At 34.1% G+C, this 18,426-nt stretch overlaps 2 protein-coding genes across 2 annotated transcripts; one reads left to right on the forward strand and one right to left on the reverse strand.

Moving 5' to 3' along the window:
- Positions 1-5,457: 5,457 nt before the first annotated feature.
- On the forward strand, positions 5,458-12,047 carry LOC101217824 (histone acetyltransferase of the MYST family 1). The gene is made up of 9 exons (XM_004140271.3): positions 5,458-5,901; positions 6,279-6,367; positions 6,535-6,594; positions 6,912-7,121; positions 7,720-7,788; positions 8,173-8,334; positions 10,953-11,046; positions 11,280-11,422; positions 11,629-12,047. Exons 1-9 carry the CDS (start codon positions 5,586-5,588, stop codon positions 11,830-11,832), a joined length of 1,347 nt encoding a protein of 448 aa, XP_004140319.1. The 5' UTR covers positions 5,458-5,585; the 3' UTR covers positions 11,833-12,047.
- Positions 12,048-13,135: 1,088 nt separating this feature from the next.
- On the reverse strand, positions 13,136-14,341 carry LOC105435499. Its single transcript, XM_011656903.2, has one exon. The coding sequence runs from the start codon at positions 14,089-14,091 to the stop codon at positions 13,420-13,422; it is 672 nt and encodes a 223-aa protein (XP_011655205.1). The 5' UTR covers positions 14,092-14,341; the 3' UTR covers positions 13,136-13,419.
- Positions 14,342-18,426: the final 4,085 nt, after the last annotated feature.

The following is an 18,426-nucleotide window of genomic DNA, read 5'->3' on the forward strand; positions in this document are numbered from 1 at the left end:
GTATTAGTTAGTGATTTTGACAGATTTAAAACCCGAAGAACTAAAGAGTTAGGCCAATTTTGAGAGGGTTAATGATTTTTAGTATTGGGTTTGAAAAAAAAAGTGGAGATTTAGGATAAATTGGTTGTGAAAGTTCAATTTTGCTCTTAATGAAAAATTTCTCTCCTCAACCAAAAACACATAAAATTAAAAAGAAAGAAAGAAAGAAAGAAAACTTAGACCATTCGATTCTTGCTCTCTCCCGCGAACTCTTCTCCTCTAACATGTGTGCAATGTCAACGATGAGGCAATGACAATGGTGGACGTCGTCAACGGTGAGGAAATTTCTCATTTTATGTATTTTAATTAATTTATCCTTTGTTCACTTTCTTCTGGCTGTTTTTCACATCTCTGGTGGCCTACATTTCAAACTCATTTTTCAAGGTCTTCTCTAGTGACCTCCATTTCAAATTTCAACATACAAAAACCCGCCATTTTCACCTACCTTTTCCACCTAGACATTGGTGAATGAGGATGGTGTTTATTATGAAGTTTGGAAGTTATATTGATCGAATGTAGTGGTATTGTGGTTATAGAATAATTTGTTGTGGACACTGTGTTTGTTAAAAGTCTTCAAATAATAAGTTGTTTGACATTTGTAGAATTTTCATTTCTTGCTTGTGTAGTTTAGGCAACAGTTATCATGTGCTTGTTTAACATTGGTGAATGATGTCGTTAATTTGTTGTGGACACCATGTGTTTGTTAAAAGTGTTGTTACTCATTTGGAACAATTTTGGACTACAAACATGCTATTATCACTTTTAGGTACTTATGTTTTATCTCGAGAACATCTCACACATTTCAAACTTTCACTATAAATTTAGAAATCAAATTTATGTCTCTCTTAAGTCGTCTAGAGTGCTTTTATACATGTCTAGGAAGCCTTTTAGGGCTGTTTGGATTGAGGGAATAGAGATGGAAATAACATTGCTGGGAATAAATTATGCCTTGAGTATATAATGCATGATAATAATGAAGGAATGAAATTTTCATAGCAGAAGCGTGTGAACCAAATGGAATCCAACTTGAAACACACACAAAAAAATTCAGAGAAAACACCTAAACATGTTTCTAAGGAGGAAAAAATTAAAAGAAACCAACCTTCGTAGAATCTCCCAAAAAATCTCGAACCTCCCAAAAACACTATAGAGTCCTTCTTGTTATGCTCAAGGTGAAAATCAAAAGAGTTGTGGGTTTATGTGATTTTGTTTTGGTAAAAAGGGGAAAACTTTTGTATATTGAGAGTTTTTTTTTTTTTTCGTGTGCAAACAAATCATTATGTAAAGCTAAGATATTAGATTTTTTCAAGTATCTTCGACTCTCTTTCTTAAAAGAGATGGAGGAGGAAGTAATCAAATAACTCCCTCCCTCCCCATCTTGTGAGACTTATTCTATTAATTAAAATTAGTATAAATGTAATTCATATTATATCTCATATAATATAATTTTAATAAAATTAATATAGATGTAATTAATATTATATATCACATAATATAAACTTTATATTATATTATATGTAGTATAATGAATGATTTAAATCTCTCATATGATCTATAGTTATAAAATGAATGGAATCCATATTAATTTTAATCTTAATTTTATTTATGAATTTTATTCATATTATTATTATTATTTGAATCATATTCAAATATTAACTTCTATTATAAAAACTTTATATTATAATGTATCAAATACATTATATTAATTGTATCATATACAACTTATTCCCTTTAATCAATTTGAATAATTTAAATTAAACCAAAATAAACTTGATTCTCATGTATCCTTATTGAGCTAACAAGGAGACCTTATGGACTTACAAATTGAAGCTCCAATGATATGAGATTAATTAACTATTAGTCATTCTACTAAAGACTAATAGTTGTACTCTTCTTAATGTAGATATACTTTTATGTTTATTAGATATAACCAATCAACAATACAATGACCTTTCACAAATTGCTCATAAGGATACATTATATTAATTGTATCATAGCTATCTAGGTCAAAAATTATCGTTTTGCCCCTGTAGTTACATCTAACTCCTTAAGTACCATTGAACAATAATTATAGTCCCACTATAACTGAAATCCTCTCCGACCAGGAGAGGGGGTGACGCCACATTGTTCAAGCCTTGAAATCAGCTCTTAAGAGAACAATTTCTCTACTTACTCTATATATAGAGAAGAAGTGAATTCCTTCTTGTGTAGCTGTGTTCCCAGCTCCTCAATCAAATGAATCCCCAAAATGGTAGACATATTGAGTTGACGACATAGGCCACTCTCATCCATGAAAATCAAAGGACCGCCTTTATAGGCAGGAGTTTACAACTCACTCAAGATTCAGGTCAAGTCACCTATGGTCATCCTGGTGAAATGTAGTCTTTAACTAGTAACAGTGTTAATAAGAGAGACTATTCATTTCATGGTCAGGTCTTATACAAACTCTTTGTATAGAATACCCCTACTCTAATGTCTCGACATGAATGATTATGATCAAATCATTTGTAGCACTTTAGAACAATTGTAACAACTACAAAACATGTCATATTCAGAGTATCACTAGGATAAGGTATCCAGTCTTATCCATCTACTACAGACCACTTAGATTATTACTTAAATATGATCCACTTGTATGTCTCCACGTACATGTTTAGGTTACAGAAGATAGTCTTGGATGTTAGTTTATTGATTTTATGGTTAATGTAACTAAATATCAATAAAATAAAATATTTGTATAATATATACAATTACAAACTACAAGACTACAAGATGTGGGATGAAGAAAATATGAAGTCATGTTGAAAGACATTGTTTCCAGTAAAGAAATAACACACAAAGATTTGCTGAGAGGAGGTCGTAAATCTGTATGCACAAGAGTGCTCTTGCAAGGTGTTTCAAGCTAAGCAACTACCATGCTCACATGTCATTGCTACAACACATGATCACAATATAAATGTTTATAGTTTATGTGTTAATTATTTCACTAAAGAATGTTTGTTGGCAACATATATTTGGAGGTTGTCTACCTAGTTGGGAACCAGTTAGATTGGAAGACAAGTGAAGATTATGTGTCTAAGACTGTCTTACATTTTGAAAGTAGTCAAAATAGTTGGTCGATTGAAGAAAAAAGGATTCTAAGAGTCAGTGAGGGTCCTTTCGCAAAAGTGTGGTCGATGTAAAGAAATAGGCCACAACATATTAACGATGACCAATCCAATTACATACACCGAGAAGTCGAGCATACACGATTAGTCACTAAATCAGACCCTACAATTAGGAGAGAGTTCTTTTGCAATTAGATTTATGGGTCCCTTTGGCCTTCAGTTTTTTTTTTTTTTTTTTTTTGTTCTTGTTATTTTTTTCTGGTATGTAGTCACCAAAGACAAGTGTGGTTGAAGAATCAAATAAAAATTATAAAGTATATTTTATGTGCTTATAATATAACTATTTGAGGTGACCTATCTGAAATGGACCATGTGTTTATAAATTATGTTATATGATTATGTATTATAGTTTAAAGGAAGGATCTACGATCATTTAGATCATGATTTACACGATCGTATAGTTCATTTTAAACAATTTAACTAAAAAATTTCATCACCACAAAAATTCAACAAATTCAAAATATTTAACTTACCGAAGTGTAAGCAGAAAACAAATTCAACACCAAATTCAAATTGTTGGCAGAAAGGCAGGCGATAGGGAGGACATACAAAATTATAAAAGACGTATCAATGGCAAGCAACTGAACAGTGTTGGAGAGGGGGGCGACTGACATGAAGTGCGAGCAACTGAACACCGGTGGAGAGGGAGGTGGCCAACTTGAAGGGCAAGCGAAGAGGTGGGCGACCAACTATGAGGGTCGATGGAGAGGAAGCTAAACTAAAGATTGAAAAAGATTGGGCGATTGCGTGTGAGGTGAGCGACTTCAGTTTCAAGGGTGTGGGGATTGATAACTTGTGGAAATACAAGTTATTATAGCCTTTTAGGTAGAATAATGAGACCAAAACACATGGTAAAAGTGTCAAAATGTGTAGCTTATGTTGTAAATACATAATTATTTAGAAATGTACTTTACATAAGCTTCATGCCTGCTTTACCCCGTTTTTAGTGTCTAAACGCAAGATTATTCACAAAAGAATAAGCTGACAAATCGCAGAGGAACTCATGCAGAAATAAGGCGAGAAGATCAAATCATCACTCTAAGAGGTTTGCTAGAAGATAAAATGATAGTTGGAGTGATGTGACTTGACGAAAAGAACAACTTTCGACACTAACCTAGTCAGAATGATAGATTTTCTGGCGAAAGTTGCCTACATAAAAAGCTCCATCTCTGTCAAGAAGGAGAGACCTATATGGGTCATAAAGATCTTCATGGACTAAAACCTAGAGAGTTAGTGACAAGGATTAGCCTTACCATCGTTTGTGAAGAACTTCTTTATCTTCTTCGATTAGTTTGTGGAGTGAAAGCATGTAGTTTGAGTGAAGAAGATCCCATTATTATTCCCCCTAACTTGTATTCCTTTTCTTCTCTTTCCATTATATTATTTATGTACATTGTATTTGTTTATATTGTATAATGACTGAAAGTCTTTATTCTTTCATACAATATATATTTATATACTCTTTAATCCAACAACACATGGGAAACCAGATGGACAATAATAACAAGAAAATCAAGAAAGACTAGAGTAACAAAGAATGGAGAGTCGACCACGACAACCCACTAGAAATCGTCGACGTTCAGGTTGTGGAACACATTGATTTTTTTTTTATTATTGAAAATTGTTAAATTATTCTATTAGACCTTTTATTTTATATTTTATTATTTTCCAAACACAAGCAATTACTACAATTTTACAACCTTTAGTTAATTCAAAACGAATGAATTACATCGGTAAATATCAATAAATTGGAAAATTAACGTAAACATAAATTTAAAAGTTTAAAAAAAGTTAGAAAGAAATTTCATGAATTTTTAAAAATACAAAGAACACATTTTTAACAAGTTTGAATAACAATCAAATTGAACCAATTTTTTTGATTGAAAATAAGTTTTTGTAGGAGAGGAAAAAAAATACATTATTTTCCTAAATTATTTTGAAAATGCACGATAGCCTCTTAAGAAGGACCCTAACAAAAATAGTAAAAAAAATTTGTGATGATAGAACTCGTGTCACTAGATTTTCTAAATTGAAGTAACAAATTTAAAAGTAGATAATTCTATGATTACTGTATGATAATCCTTCACTAGTGTTTTGATATGACTGATTTTGTGATATTGATAATATATTAAAAAAGTATGGTACATAAACAGTTTTTTTCAAAATATTTTTGATAGACATAGAAATTCCCCATAATAATGTGTTTAATGGTGTGCTTATCTTAGTAATAATAAACGGTTTAATGGTGTGTGCAATATATTCCGAACTTGGAAGGAGAATTTAAAAAATAAGAGAAAAACGAAAAATAGGAGGCCCAGGCCGCTGCTGCCTACGACGGTTTCCGTGCTCTGCCTCTGCCTACGAAGCCCCAAGCTCGCCATGGGCTCCATAGACGTCCAATCAACCAGCGCTGAAAATGGATCCGCCTCCGCCTCTGCTGATGGTCGTCAAAAGTCACTTCCCACCGACGGTATGAACCACACATCTAACGACCCAGACGGAGCGCCCCCTGATAAGCCTAAGGAATTGGGCCCGACGAAGAAACGTTTGTCCTCCATGCTTCCTCTGGATGTCGGGACCCGTGTCATGTGCCGCTGGAGGGACGGGAAGTACCATCCCGTTAAGGTCATTGAACGTCGCAAGTTGCAGGCAATTGGTTTTAGTGATTACGAATACTATGTCCATTACACCGAGTGTAAGCTACTCCTCTGAAGCTTTAATTAGTATGTGGTTATTTGGTTTTTCAGAATCACGCTGGAATGAGTTGTCAGAGCTGAAGTTTTTGGTTGTTTTGGTCACTAGATTTGTTTGATGTGGTGGTTTAGGGTTTTGTTTTTGGTGAATTAGGGTTATTCAAATATGGGCAATTTAGGGAGTGCCTTTTGTAGTGAGTGAGACAAGTAGCTTATGCAGCAATGGGGGGTTTTGCTCTTCTTTATCGGACCATTAAATTGATAAGCTACATGGGTGTATTCCTATTTTTCTTTAGCCCTAGTGTTCGTTGATAAAACGATCAGCCTCTTCTATGTTGAGTTTGGAGTTTTCTTTCTCCTTATCTGGATTTTGTGACAGTCAATAGGAGACTTGATGAGTGGGTGAAGCTTGACCAACTTGATCTTGATTCGGTTGAGACGGTTGTTGATGAGAAAGTGGAGGACAAGGTAAAGCTTTCTTCCCCCTTCCACCTTTATATTCTTAAATTCAACCAGTCCACTCCGGAGGCATTGCCACTGTTTTAAGGTTATCTTTGGTTATCAGTTGGTCCTTTTGGAAGCCAATTTTTTCTTGCAAGTATTTAATATGAGTATCTTTATACCTGCACTTGAAGGTAACAGGACTGAAGATGACCCGGCACCAGAAGCGGAAGATTGACGAAACCCATGTTGAGGTATGTGTTCCTAAGGAAGCATCTACTCCTTTCCAAGAGCCTTTATATCATGGCTTAAACAATTAATTGAAGAGCAATCCTTTATAAGACAAAATAGTACATGGGTGTTTGCCAGTAGTGGGTTAAAGCATTCTGTCACAACCAGCAGGTGTAACTTGTAAAGGCAAGCATGAAACTCTCTTGTTAGTAGTAGTCTAGTAGGTAATTCTGTTAGATGGCGTAGTAATGAAGGTTGATACTTACTAATCAGATGTTATGATTTCAAATTGGAGTGTCCAAACAAAACTTCCCTGCTTTCTTTATGAAATGTCTTATAGGGCCATGAGGAACTTGATGCTGCCAGCTTGAGGGAGCATGAAGAATTCACGAAAGTGAAAAATATTGCAACAATTGAACTTGGAAGATATGAGATTGAGACATGGTATTTCTCCCCATTTCCACCAGAGTACAATGACACTACAAAGCTCTATTTTTGTGAGTTTTGTCTCAATTTCATGAAGCGCAAAGAACAACTCCAGAGACATATGGTGAGATGTGCTCCAAATCTTGTCTTGTGATGTTTATGAATGAGATTAGGCTAGGTCAGTATGTCTGAAAAGAGAGTGTTGAACTTCTGTTTGACCCTACTTCCTGCCCGATGAGTGATGGCTGCATCTTCCCCTGATTAATGTGGGAATTGTTGGTTGTGCTTGAACATCTTGGCAAATGATTTTACTCGTTCCCGATCTGAGTAAAGCTTCATAAGAGATTGATTATTGATGTGTGATAGCTTGATTTTAGGAGTGCATATATTCAGATTGTCCAGCAGTTTGTTTCATGTTAATCCAACTGAGTGCAGCTATTACCTTATATACCGTGATGAAAATTGTAATAAGGTCGTGCCTTTGAGGGTAAATAATAATACGACCTTACTTGAACAAGATCTGTTCTATAGGTTGTACAACTGTGTCCTTGAGTTCTAAGGATATCTGAATTATAATAAGGTTTTTGGAAAGGAAATAAGATGTGTTTTTCCTTATTATAATGTCCCGTTTGGGAACATCTACAATTGAATGTATTTCCTCAACTGGATTGTTTTTACACGTTTTACAAACAACCTTAAGTTGTGTGCTTTTGTTCATGTAGAGGAAGTGTGATCTGAAGCATCCTCCTGGTGATGAAATATATCGATGCGGTACTTTGTCAATGTTTGAGGTATGGTTTTGATTAGTTTTTCAATCTTTGGGCTTTGTCATGCTGAATTGTTGCCTTGTAACCTTGTTTTATTTTCTCTTGTATCGTTAAATTTCCTTTTTCTTCTCAGTTTCAAACTAAAAATAGTGTCATTCTGGTTTTTTGAATTCATTTTTGTTATGGTTATGATTTCCACAGTGAGAACTTTCATTGCATTCTAATAGTTTGTTCAAGTCTGACATCTCCTCTAATTGCATTGTGTGAAATTACTATTTAAATGATAACTCCATTCATCTTTTAACCTGTGACAAACAATGATGCTCCTGAAGTAGCACGACAATAGTTTTATTTCTGTAGATTATAAATTCTTATATAATAATTTTTTGTTTATTTTTTCTGAAACAGGTTGATGGAAAAAAGAACAAGGTTTATGGGCAGAATCTGTGTTACTTAGCAAAGTTATTTCTGGACCACAAGACTCTCTACTATGATGTTGACCTTTTTCTGTTTTATGTCCTGTGTGAGTGTGATGATCGAGGGTGTCACATGGTTGGATATTTTTCAAAGGTGACTTTTTGGTTCAGTATAACTGCTATTCAAATTGGAATTGTTTGATTAATAACCTAAGGGGAAATTGAGTGGTGCTATCATTATTATTATTTGCTTTTTTCTTTTTGGGGAGGGGTGGGGGGGACATCAACGTTAGCCAAAAAAGGACTGATGGGGACTTAAAACTTTTTATTCTTGAGTTAATTCTAAGGGAGCATGTTGTTGAAATCTTTTGGGCAGGGAGATCCATCTAAGAGCTAGAGAAATTATAAAATGCACCAATGGAGTGAAAATCTATGTTTTACAGTTGAATTGTTGCCTGTTAAAATTAGGCTCTTTGCTGCTGTGGTGGGTTGTGTGGTCTGTCTCCTTTCCTCCTATTTTTGGATGGGGGGTTGTGGGGAAGGTAAGAGAAAACATCATTCTTAACTAAAACGAACTGATAGGGACTCTTAACTCTTTAATGAATATGAGAAGTATGATCATTAACATTTTTGGGCAGGGAGATCCATCTAAGATCGAAAAGAATTACAATATGTGTAGAGGGAAATGCTATCACTTAAGTTTTTGCCTGTCCAAATTTGGCTCTTTCTTGCTACGGTGGGCTTTGAGGTCAGCTGATCTCCTTTCTTTTATTTAGGTCTCCCCTTGGGAGGGTATGCGGAAAGTAAGTCCTTTTTGGAACTATTCCTGAGACGTTGAAGAACTGGTTGACTACGTGGAAAAAAACATTTTTCTGCAAAAGGGGAAACCTCCCATCCAGGCAGTTCTGGGTAGGATTTCCCGTTACTATTTGTCTCTTTTTAGTTTTAGAATTCTAGTTTTGGAGTAAGAACCTCTTGAGGTTCACGAGTAATTTCTTGTGGAAAATGTTTGAGGAGGGAAGAGGCTCACACTTGGTTAAGTGGGAGGTGGTTGTGAAACCTATGGATTAGATACGGGAGCTTCCAACTATGTAACGTGGCTTTATTGGCTAAATGGTTAAGGTTATTGTGTGGCAAGTTCTAAATGAGAGAGTTGACTCCATGGATTGTATCCAAAGGCATTCTTCTTTGTGTTCCTACGGGCTACATGCACATTATTTGCAGGAGCATGAGGAGAGTCTTGAGCATTTGTTTTGGGATTTGCATTTTGCTCTTTACTTTTGGGTTATCGGAAAAACTAGTTCTGGGTCTGTGGGTCTTGCAATTGAGTGGGAGGTCTATGGTGGAGGTGCTTTGAAATCCTTCTTTTAAGGAAATGGACAAAGTGTTGTGGCAAGCGAGTTTCTTTGCAGTTTGGTGGATATTTGGATTTAGAGAAACAATAGAATTTGAGAGAACTGAAGTGATCAGGTGAGAATGTTTCTGAGATCTCTAGGTTTAATGCTTCCTTGTGGACTTTGGTCTCCAGACTCTTTTGTAGTTATGATATTGCTATCGTTCTTTTGGATTGGAGTTTTTTGTTTTTCTATGTAGTTAGGGCTGGACTCACATTTTATTTTGGGTTTAGTTTGTGTATCTCCTTGTATTCTTTCATTTTTCTCAATGCAAACCCGGTTTTTTACCCAGGGAAAAAAACACCCATACATCAGCATCTAAAAGTCTTTCTTATTTTCTTCAAACTGAATAGGGCATATTGTAGCTGTCCTTATTCAGTTACATATATTTTATTGATGATCTGAAAGCTGTAACCTAAGAAAAGCTTGAATCAAGTTGTCTTGGATATCATTGGGGAAAGCATTGTCAAAATTGAGAGCTGAATATGTAAAACCATGATTCTTGAGAAACGGTTGCCAATGAAGAGATGGTCTCGAGTCATACCATCATCTTTATAGCAAAAAAACACGTTTTAGGGACATTTATGATCTGGAAGTCTCATACATGAACCAGACCAAATGGAAGGGTGCCTATTTTCTTATCAATGTGAAGCAGCATTGGATTTTTGGAAAACATTCCATATTTTTTTTCAAGGTTAGACTCTAGCATCATCCTTCTGCCTTCTGGTTCTGAATCTCATCTGAGTTTCCAAGAACAGAAGTCCACTCTAGTTTCAAATCAAGTTAGGTCCATTCCTCAGCAGTTCTGATCTGTTTTGGTATTGGGGATGCGGGATATATTTAGGAAATTTTGAGCTTAGTGCTTCATTGAAGGAACATTTAATCTTTTGGAAAGAAAGTCCTGCCATTCTTCTCCTTCAAGTTATAAGCATCAGAGAAGTTGGCCCTATCTTCTTTTCAGTTTTGGTGGAGTTCGCAGGGCTCAATATTATGTTGTGGGCTATCTGACCATACGTTTTCTTTAGAAGAAGAAAAAATGAAAAACGAAAAAATGAAAAAAGTAGTGCTTAAAGTTAATTTATCTAATATGCTACAGGATATGCTGAATGTGATTCATGGTATACTTTCTTATCCGTGGCTTAGTAGTTTTTTTTTCTTCTCCCGTTGGTAGACTAATGGGTGTTTTAGTGCCAACAGTGGGTGGTATAAAAATGAACGAAAACTTATGTCATGTGGATAATGGTATGTAAGGTGGATTTGCTTCTAAATTGCTTCAGAACTTATAAGCTGGGAGCAAATTGAGAATTTTTTATACCTTTTTAAGTGTTTGAATTAGGGCAGAATTATTTTTGTAACTATATTATCTGTCGGTGTGCAGGAAAAGCATTCAGAGGAATCCTATAATTTGGCATGCATTCTCACCCTTCCTCCTTATCAAAGGAAGGGCTACGGGAAGTTCTTAATAGCATTTTGTAAGTCCACATACATTAATCTGGCTCTATCTTTTGAAATTGTATCTGCAACTAGCAACCTTGACAATCTCTGTTCTCTAGAATTGAATAGGACCGGTAATTTTTTTGCCTGTGTAGAAAATTTCTCAAGTTTAGTTTGTTATTTTAGTTAGACAGTTCACATTTGTTCTCCCCTGTTGTCTCACATTTGTTCCTAACGGAGATATATATCTTTCATGAAACTGAGGGATCAGCTTATGAACTCTCCAAGAAGGAAGGTAAAGTTGGCACTCCTGAAAGACCTCTTTCAGATCTTGGGTTGGTGAGCTACAGAGGATACTGGACCAGAGTTCTTTTGGACATCTTGAAAAAGCACAAGGCCAATATCTCGATCAAGGTTTGCTTTTTTTGTCACTTAATTGAACTTCACGGTTCGGGGTTTCATATGGATTCTATTGCTTGATGTCTTAGATGATGTTTGAAATATTCAACTGAAGCAACGTTCCTCAAAATTTTTGCCAATTTCAAATAATTTTAGGATGTACTACTAGTCATTAGATTTTGTACCTAAAACTTGGCACATTGGACATCCCTTTATGTCAGGAGCTAAGTGACATGACAGCTATCAAAGCCGAAGATATTTTGAACACACTTCAAAGCCTGGAGTTGATACAATACAGGAAAGGGCAGCATGTTATATGTGCTGACCCTAAGGTACTGGATCGTCATCTCAAAGCTGCTGGTCGTGGGGGCCTAGAGGTGGATGTGAGCAAATTGATCTGGACTCCATACAGAGAACAGGGTTGATTAATTATTATGTCTGACCATAACCTAACTCTGTATGTACAATATTAGTATAGAATTTAGTATAAAGCATAGGCATTGCCATTCCTATCTGATGAATGTAAGCCTGGATAATCAATACTGGATACGTTGAATTGACAAATGGTAGAAATCTAGCTTCTTGTACATCACTAGTTGCTTGCAATTTCCTCGAGAATTCATCTTTCATTTACTTTTCATGTGTCAACCTTGACATTCGCACTTTTTTTTTTCTTTCTTTATCTCGTATCTTGATTCAGGTTTTACTTGTGTAGGATATTAAGATTTAGTTGTGGACTTCTTTCATCTTTTATTTTTCTTTTTACAAATAAAATGCAAAATTGGATAGTATCTTTTATATTTGTTTAGTAGTCTTGAGAAAAACCATAATGAATGATGAAAGAAAAAAGGTAGAGAGTATGATGATAATTTTTCAGCAGAACAGGAAGTACCATCCAGAAGCCTTATTTGTCTAGTAGCGGTGATGGTAGACGTGGCAAGTAGACAAGAAAGCTCAAACAGCAACATTACAAAAGAAAAAATGATCTTTCTTTGCTTTTCCATGATGGCTACATCCCTAAAAGAAATAACCCTTTTTGGTGAAAGCAGAAATAAGACCCCTTTCTCTTTAAAATTTTCTTCGGGAAAACAAAACACACTTCAACACAGGACTCATCTAGTAAAAGTACAACTACTTTACATTTGCATCCTCCCTAGGTGAAATCCTCACTACTTTTTTCCTTAACACTCTTCCATGTTCCCTTTGCCCATCTCACAAGTTTTAGCTAAGTTAAAAAAGAGAAAAAAAGAAAAAAGAAAAAAAAGATTTTAGGACTCCACAGAATCACGGGATGTTTACGAAGGGTTAGTTATTATTGTTGAGTTAGAATGTTTGAGATTTAAATTATTTTAGCTCGAGTAGTAATAATGTGTGTTTAAATGAGAAAATAATAAGCACAGTAACAAAATAAAAATTATAAATGTTAACTGGTAAAAATGAACGGCGATAGTCTTCCCCTCAACGTTCTAATCTAAACTAAAATTTTTTATTCTCACCCATATTGTTTTAGATCTTCAACACACCATTTGAAGCATCTAAAGTTCCAATTTTGGACTAAATTAAGTTCAAGGTGTATCTTTTTTTCCCTTGTGAGAAAACAGGAGGGGAAAAGGCATTTGGAAGCGAAACTTGGAAAGAGGAGGATAAAAATTCATTAGCACTTAGTCAAATTGATTAAGATGTTGCCCTGTTTCAATTAAAAATTATGTCTGCCATTTTCTTCAGATCTGATGCATATTTGTTGTTTATTTCGAGTGCAAGACACTGCAGTAAGGTAGAAGATACAAACAAGTAATTATCTTAATACAAAACATGTCATATAAAATTGAGACTTGGAACAAAATATATTATGAACAATGAGTACCAATCACACTGTTTTCAGCATCAGTGATTGAGATGCAACCAAAACCTAAAAAGAAAAAAAAAAAAAAAAAAAAAAACAAAAAACAAAAGAACAGATCATTTACAGATACTCCATTAAATCTATGAACACCCCCCAGTTCCAAATTTTCTCATCGAACAGTCGTAATCTGAAGTCGATGCTTTGGAAGATGGGTTTGTTGAATCTCTAAATTCTGTAATACAATCCCACCTGATCTCCTCTTCCAAAGATTCTCCGTTTCCCTTCTTTCTTCTCCGGCTTTCTGCACTCGCCGGACCACCGGCAACGGCGGATCCAAATCCATTACGTTCAATGAACCACAGTTCCCATTTTCAGAAACACTCTTCTTACCCGTAATTCCAGAATTTGGGGCCAATCTTCTTCTACTCCCACAACCGTTGACACCCGCCGTGGATATCGATATGGCGGTGGTGGACCTGGTGGAAACGGCGCCGGTTCGGTTGGTGGAGGGGGAACCCAAGAGGTTTTTGCTGGAGAAAAACTTCTTCAACTTGAAGTAACCAACATTGGGGTTGTTACCATTTTTATTAAGAACGGCATTTTTGGTCGTAATCAAAATCCTGTGAGAAATCGGAAGACCCGCAACTCTGTTATTCCGCTTAACTTGACCCATACATCCGATTCTCGGCGATAAAGGGTCAGCAGAAGAGGAGTCTAAACGGTCCCGATCGCATCTGGGTGGCCGGCCGTCTTTAATCGCCGGTTTAGAACAGAGCATCGGCAAGAAGATGTGTTTGTGGGTAACCTTTTGTGGGTTGAAGCGATCGTATTTGTCCCCCATTTGTTGGAATCTCTGTTTTGGTAAAGAAAACAGAGGTTGGAGCTTGGTTGATGTATAACAATGGCTTCCAAGAGGTGTGTGCAGTGGAGAGAAATTAAAGGGAAGGAGTTTATTGGGAAGATAAAGAATAAATAAAAATGGGGAAATGGGTACAAAAATGTTGGTGGTGTTTGAGGTAAAAAAGGCTTGTTGGAAGTTTTGTCAAATATGAACAAGGTTGATTGAGTCTTAAGTTGGTGTTCAAATATTATTCCACATCAAAATTATTGTGTTTCCTCTCAAATTTATATCAACTTTGAGGTTAATATGGATAAAGTTTCCACTCATGATTTACCGCGATTATTACGATTTCTTGTTGATTAACTAATTCTCGATATTACATGTTTTGAATTTTATCTTGTTCAACTCACGATTGGTTTGTAGATGTTCATTAACTATGTTCTTCTTTTTGTTTATATATTAAAAATATTTTTATATATGAATGAGTTTTCACAACTCATATATATACTCAAATTAAAATGAAAAACTTTACCTACATCTGTCTAAGATGGTTGCAGTTCGAAACATTGAATACAAGAAACGATTTTTTACTAATTTTTTTGATTTTAGATAACCTAAAATCATGGACATCAAGTTAACTATGTAGTAAAAGATTATTAGATTATAGTTGATGGAGTTACTCTAACAATTTATTTTGATAAATATTGCAATTTTTTATTTTGATATCATTTTGTTCTTTGAGTACAACAATGGATGGTAGAGATTCGAACCATGAACTAACCTTCGTAGTTACTAGCTAGTACGCTTAAATTTTGTTAGCAATTTGTTACGTTAATCTATAGAAAAATAGACACGTTGATTTGGCGTCGTAATGTATGTATTAATTAATAGGAGTGGAAGTTAGAGAGGAGGGTCAAAGATTAACAACAAGAAAAAAAAGTAGGATAAGGCCAAAGATGGGATTGGCTAGGTTTGGTGGTGTGTGGAAATTTGGTTAAGTTGAAGTAAAGTGAAGGAAGCATCTTTTTAATAATAATGAGTGGTCCTTTCCTTCTCTTATTCTTTTACATAATCAAAGCAATTCAATTCATGCCAACTTCACACGCTTTACCCATATTGCTTTGGTAAATCATGTGCCTTTGTCTCCTTCACTTCACATCTCACACCCAATCCAATTCCTTTTCTTCATTTCATTACCATTCTCTTTCTCTAATCACCAAAATCACCCTAATTCTTCAATCTTACGACTTTCCATCCTAAATCAAATTTTATTTACTTTCTATACATAAACAGCCAAACTTCATTGTAAATAACAAAACGGTAGAAAGTGTTTATAAAAACCAACAAAGCAAAAATCAATTCAATTTGTTGAGACAAGCAATTGCATCAATAGATAGTTCATAGTGTGGTGAACAACATTACTATTTTTTAAAGATGGGTAAATTATACCTACATATATATAGAGAAAGTTGGCATTTATTTATAAAAATATATAAAAGAAAAGTTATAACATTTGTTATGACCTTTCCAAACATTTTCAAAATTAAAGTAAAAATTCATTTAAAAACATTAGAGAAAATTGGAATTGAAATAGTGGCTTATATTGACTAGAACGAAAACTGAAATTTGATTATCCTCATATTGTTTAAGATCACTGTACCACTTCCGTTGAAAATTTCAAAGTTGAATATTAGAATGGTTATTGTATTTGATAGTTTCGTAAATGGCTCCAACTTATATTAGAACAAAGTAAGAATGATTAGATGTGTTTTATTTTCGTAGCATGAGGGGAAAAAATAATGTTTTGATGAAGACGTTTATTTGAAAGTGGTCAAAGGGGTGTGAGAGAGAAGAAATTTTGCACAAGATTTAATTAACCATTGATTATTTGTCCCAATGGGTGACACGTCTGTCACAGATTATTATTAAATTTGAAAACAATGTCTACTAAATAATGCTATAAACCCTATTTTATGATGCAAACCAAATTCTTTTATTTTAGGCCGTCTTCCTAAGATTAAAGCCTGTGTTCTATTTTGTCTTACTCTACTAAAGAAAACGCCATTGTTTAAAATAAAAATAATGTAATTTAAGCAATTATAGAAAAATAGTATTGCTGTCAAACTATTCTGAAACAAAGGTTGCCAAATCAGGGACATGAGATATATATATATACATACATTGACACTTGACAGTGTGTGTGTGTGCTGTGTTAATGAGTTTATCTGAATTGTGTACAAAATCCATAGATTGTACATTATCAAATTGACATGGATTTTCCACATCTCAACTATGTGGCCCATCCACACAAATTCGTGGTCTACCAAATTAAGAAAAAGATAAACGTAACTCTTCCTTTCAGATTTTACAAGCAAATGCAACCAAAATAGAAAACTCTCTCTCTCTCTCCTTACTTGCCTTCTATTGTTGTATACTAATATAGACTTGGATTCACTCAAGTACATGCATGTTGATGTTCATGTATATTTGAATCTGTCCTGCTTTATCATATATACAAAAATTAAATTTTGTAACGTTTGTAAATAGGTTGATCCTGTTTGCACGAGATTTTTGAAGAAATTTGATTTGTAGAGTTGAACTTGTAATGATGTTGTATTTTTGTTGATTTGATACGATGTAGTTCGGTCTCTACAAATTTGATCTTCTGATTCTCTCTCGATTGGATGCTTATGCTTGATTTGAGAAAACAGATCACGTGATGTTCTTGAAGTTGGAGTCTTGAAAGAAAGCTTGTGTCTTCAAAAGAGATTCAATCTTCGAAGGAAATTAGAGTCTTAGAAGAGAGTTCGTAGAAGTTGGAGTTTTGGAAGAAATCTTGTATCTTCAAATGAGCTTTAATCTTCAAGGATGATTGACTTCAGGAGTTAGAGAGTTTTCTAGCTCTTCGGAGATTTCTCTTTAGACTTTCTAGACTAAATTTTTTTCAAAACTTTTCTATTTATAGAGTTATTTGGTGGACTTTATGGACTTGAGCCTGCTTGGTCTATGGACCAGTCTCATTGACTCAACCATATAAATTTGAGTCATATTTAGCATTCGGACTCAATTAAGCTTATTTTTGGACTCAATTCAACTTAACTCAAGTAAATAATATTTAATTGAACCTAAGTAATTTGATCAAACGGTTATGACGAGAACATGTGACATCATCAGAGTTGACCAATTTAGGTTTTCAATTTTAATTTGGTACACATATCAATTATTTTAATTAGTTCTAAATTTAATTATTTGTACTTTTCATCGTTAATTTAGTAAATGATGTGACAATTTGTGATTAGTCTACAAATTTCTTATTCAACATACCTATTTTACTATATTTGAAAAAATCTTTTCCATGATCCTATTTTAGTTGTCAAAAATAGTTTTTGTTTATTAGAATAATGTTGTAGGAACACTAAACTACGAAAAAAGACTTTCTTGAATCTCTTCACTTGTAAAAGAAAAATTACTCCTCGAAAAGTTTTGGCATTATACGTAACCATTTATAAGCATTTTAAACTACAGTCGAAGTAGAAGTGTGCTAAAACATTAGGTAAAAATTGAGACTAGAACATTGTGTACATTGGCTTCAGATTCTGACACCTTCCTTGTGTTCAAAATCTTAAATTATATTCAAAATTCTAACATTTACCTACTTCAACAAAGATTTAACACATTTTCAAACAATGAAGAGTAATATTGCAATTGTTTTTTTGCTACACAAAAACTTCCAAAATAGCCATCAAACTTAGTTAATAATACTTCCCCATACAAATTTAACTTGTGGAGTTCTAACAGGATCAATGAATTAGTGGCAGTATCATCCCACCCAAATTACTATTATTTATTTTAACTAAATGACTAAATTTTAAGACATTTTTTCATAACTCGGAAAAAAAAAGAGTATTTTGATGAAGATATGTTTCTTTAAAGTGGCCAAATGGGTAGGAGAAGAATTTTATTTCTAATTAAGTATAACTATCTATATTTCTTTTATCAGAACCATTCGACATGGTGGGACGTATAATTCTTACCAAACATCTCCATTTTAATAATAAGGGTAATTGCAGTTGATGGCCATCTGAGGAATATTATTAATTAAGGATATAACAACATTTTAAAAAAATTACAAATATAGTAAAACTATCGCTGATAGACTTGTATCATTGATAGACTTGTATGATCTATCAGTGATAGACTAATTTTTACAACATGGACTATCATTGATAGAATTTGATAAATTTTGCTACATTTACAAATTTTTTAAAATGTTACTATATACTTAATTATTTTAAATTTAATTGTTAAATTTGCAACTATCCCTAATAATAATAA

This window comes from Cucumis sativus, chromosome 5, assembly GCF_000004075.3.
Source record: "Cucumis sativus cultivar 9930 chromosome 5, Cucumber_9930_V3, whole genome shotgun sequence".
Lineage (NCBI taxonomy): Eukaryota > Viridiplantae > Streptophyta > Magnoliopsida > Cucurbitales > Cucurbitaceae > Cucumis > Cucumis sativus.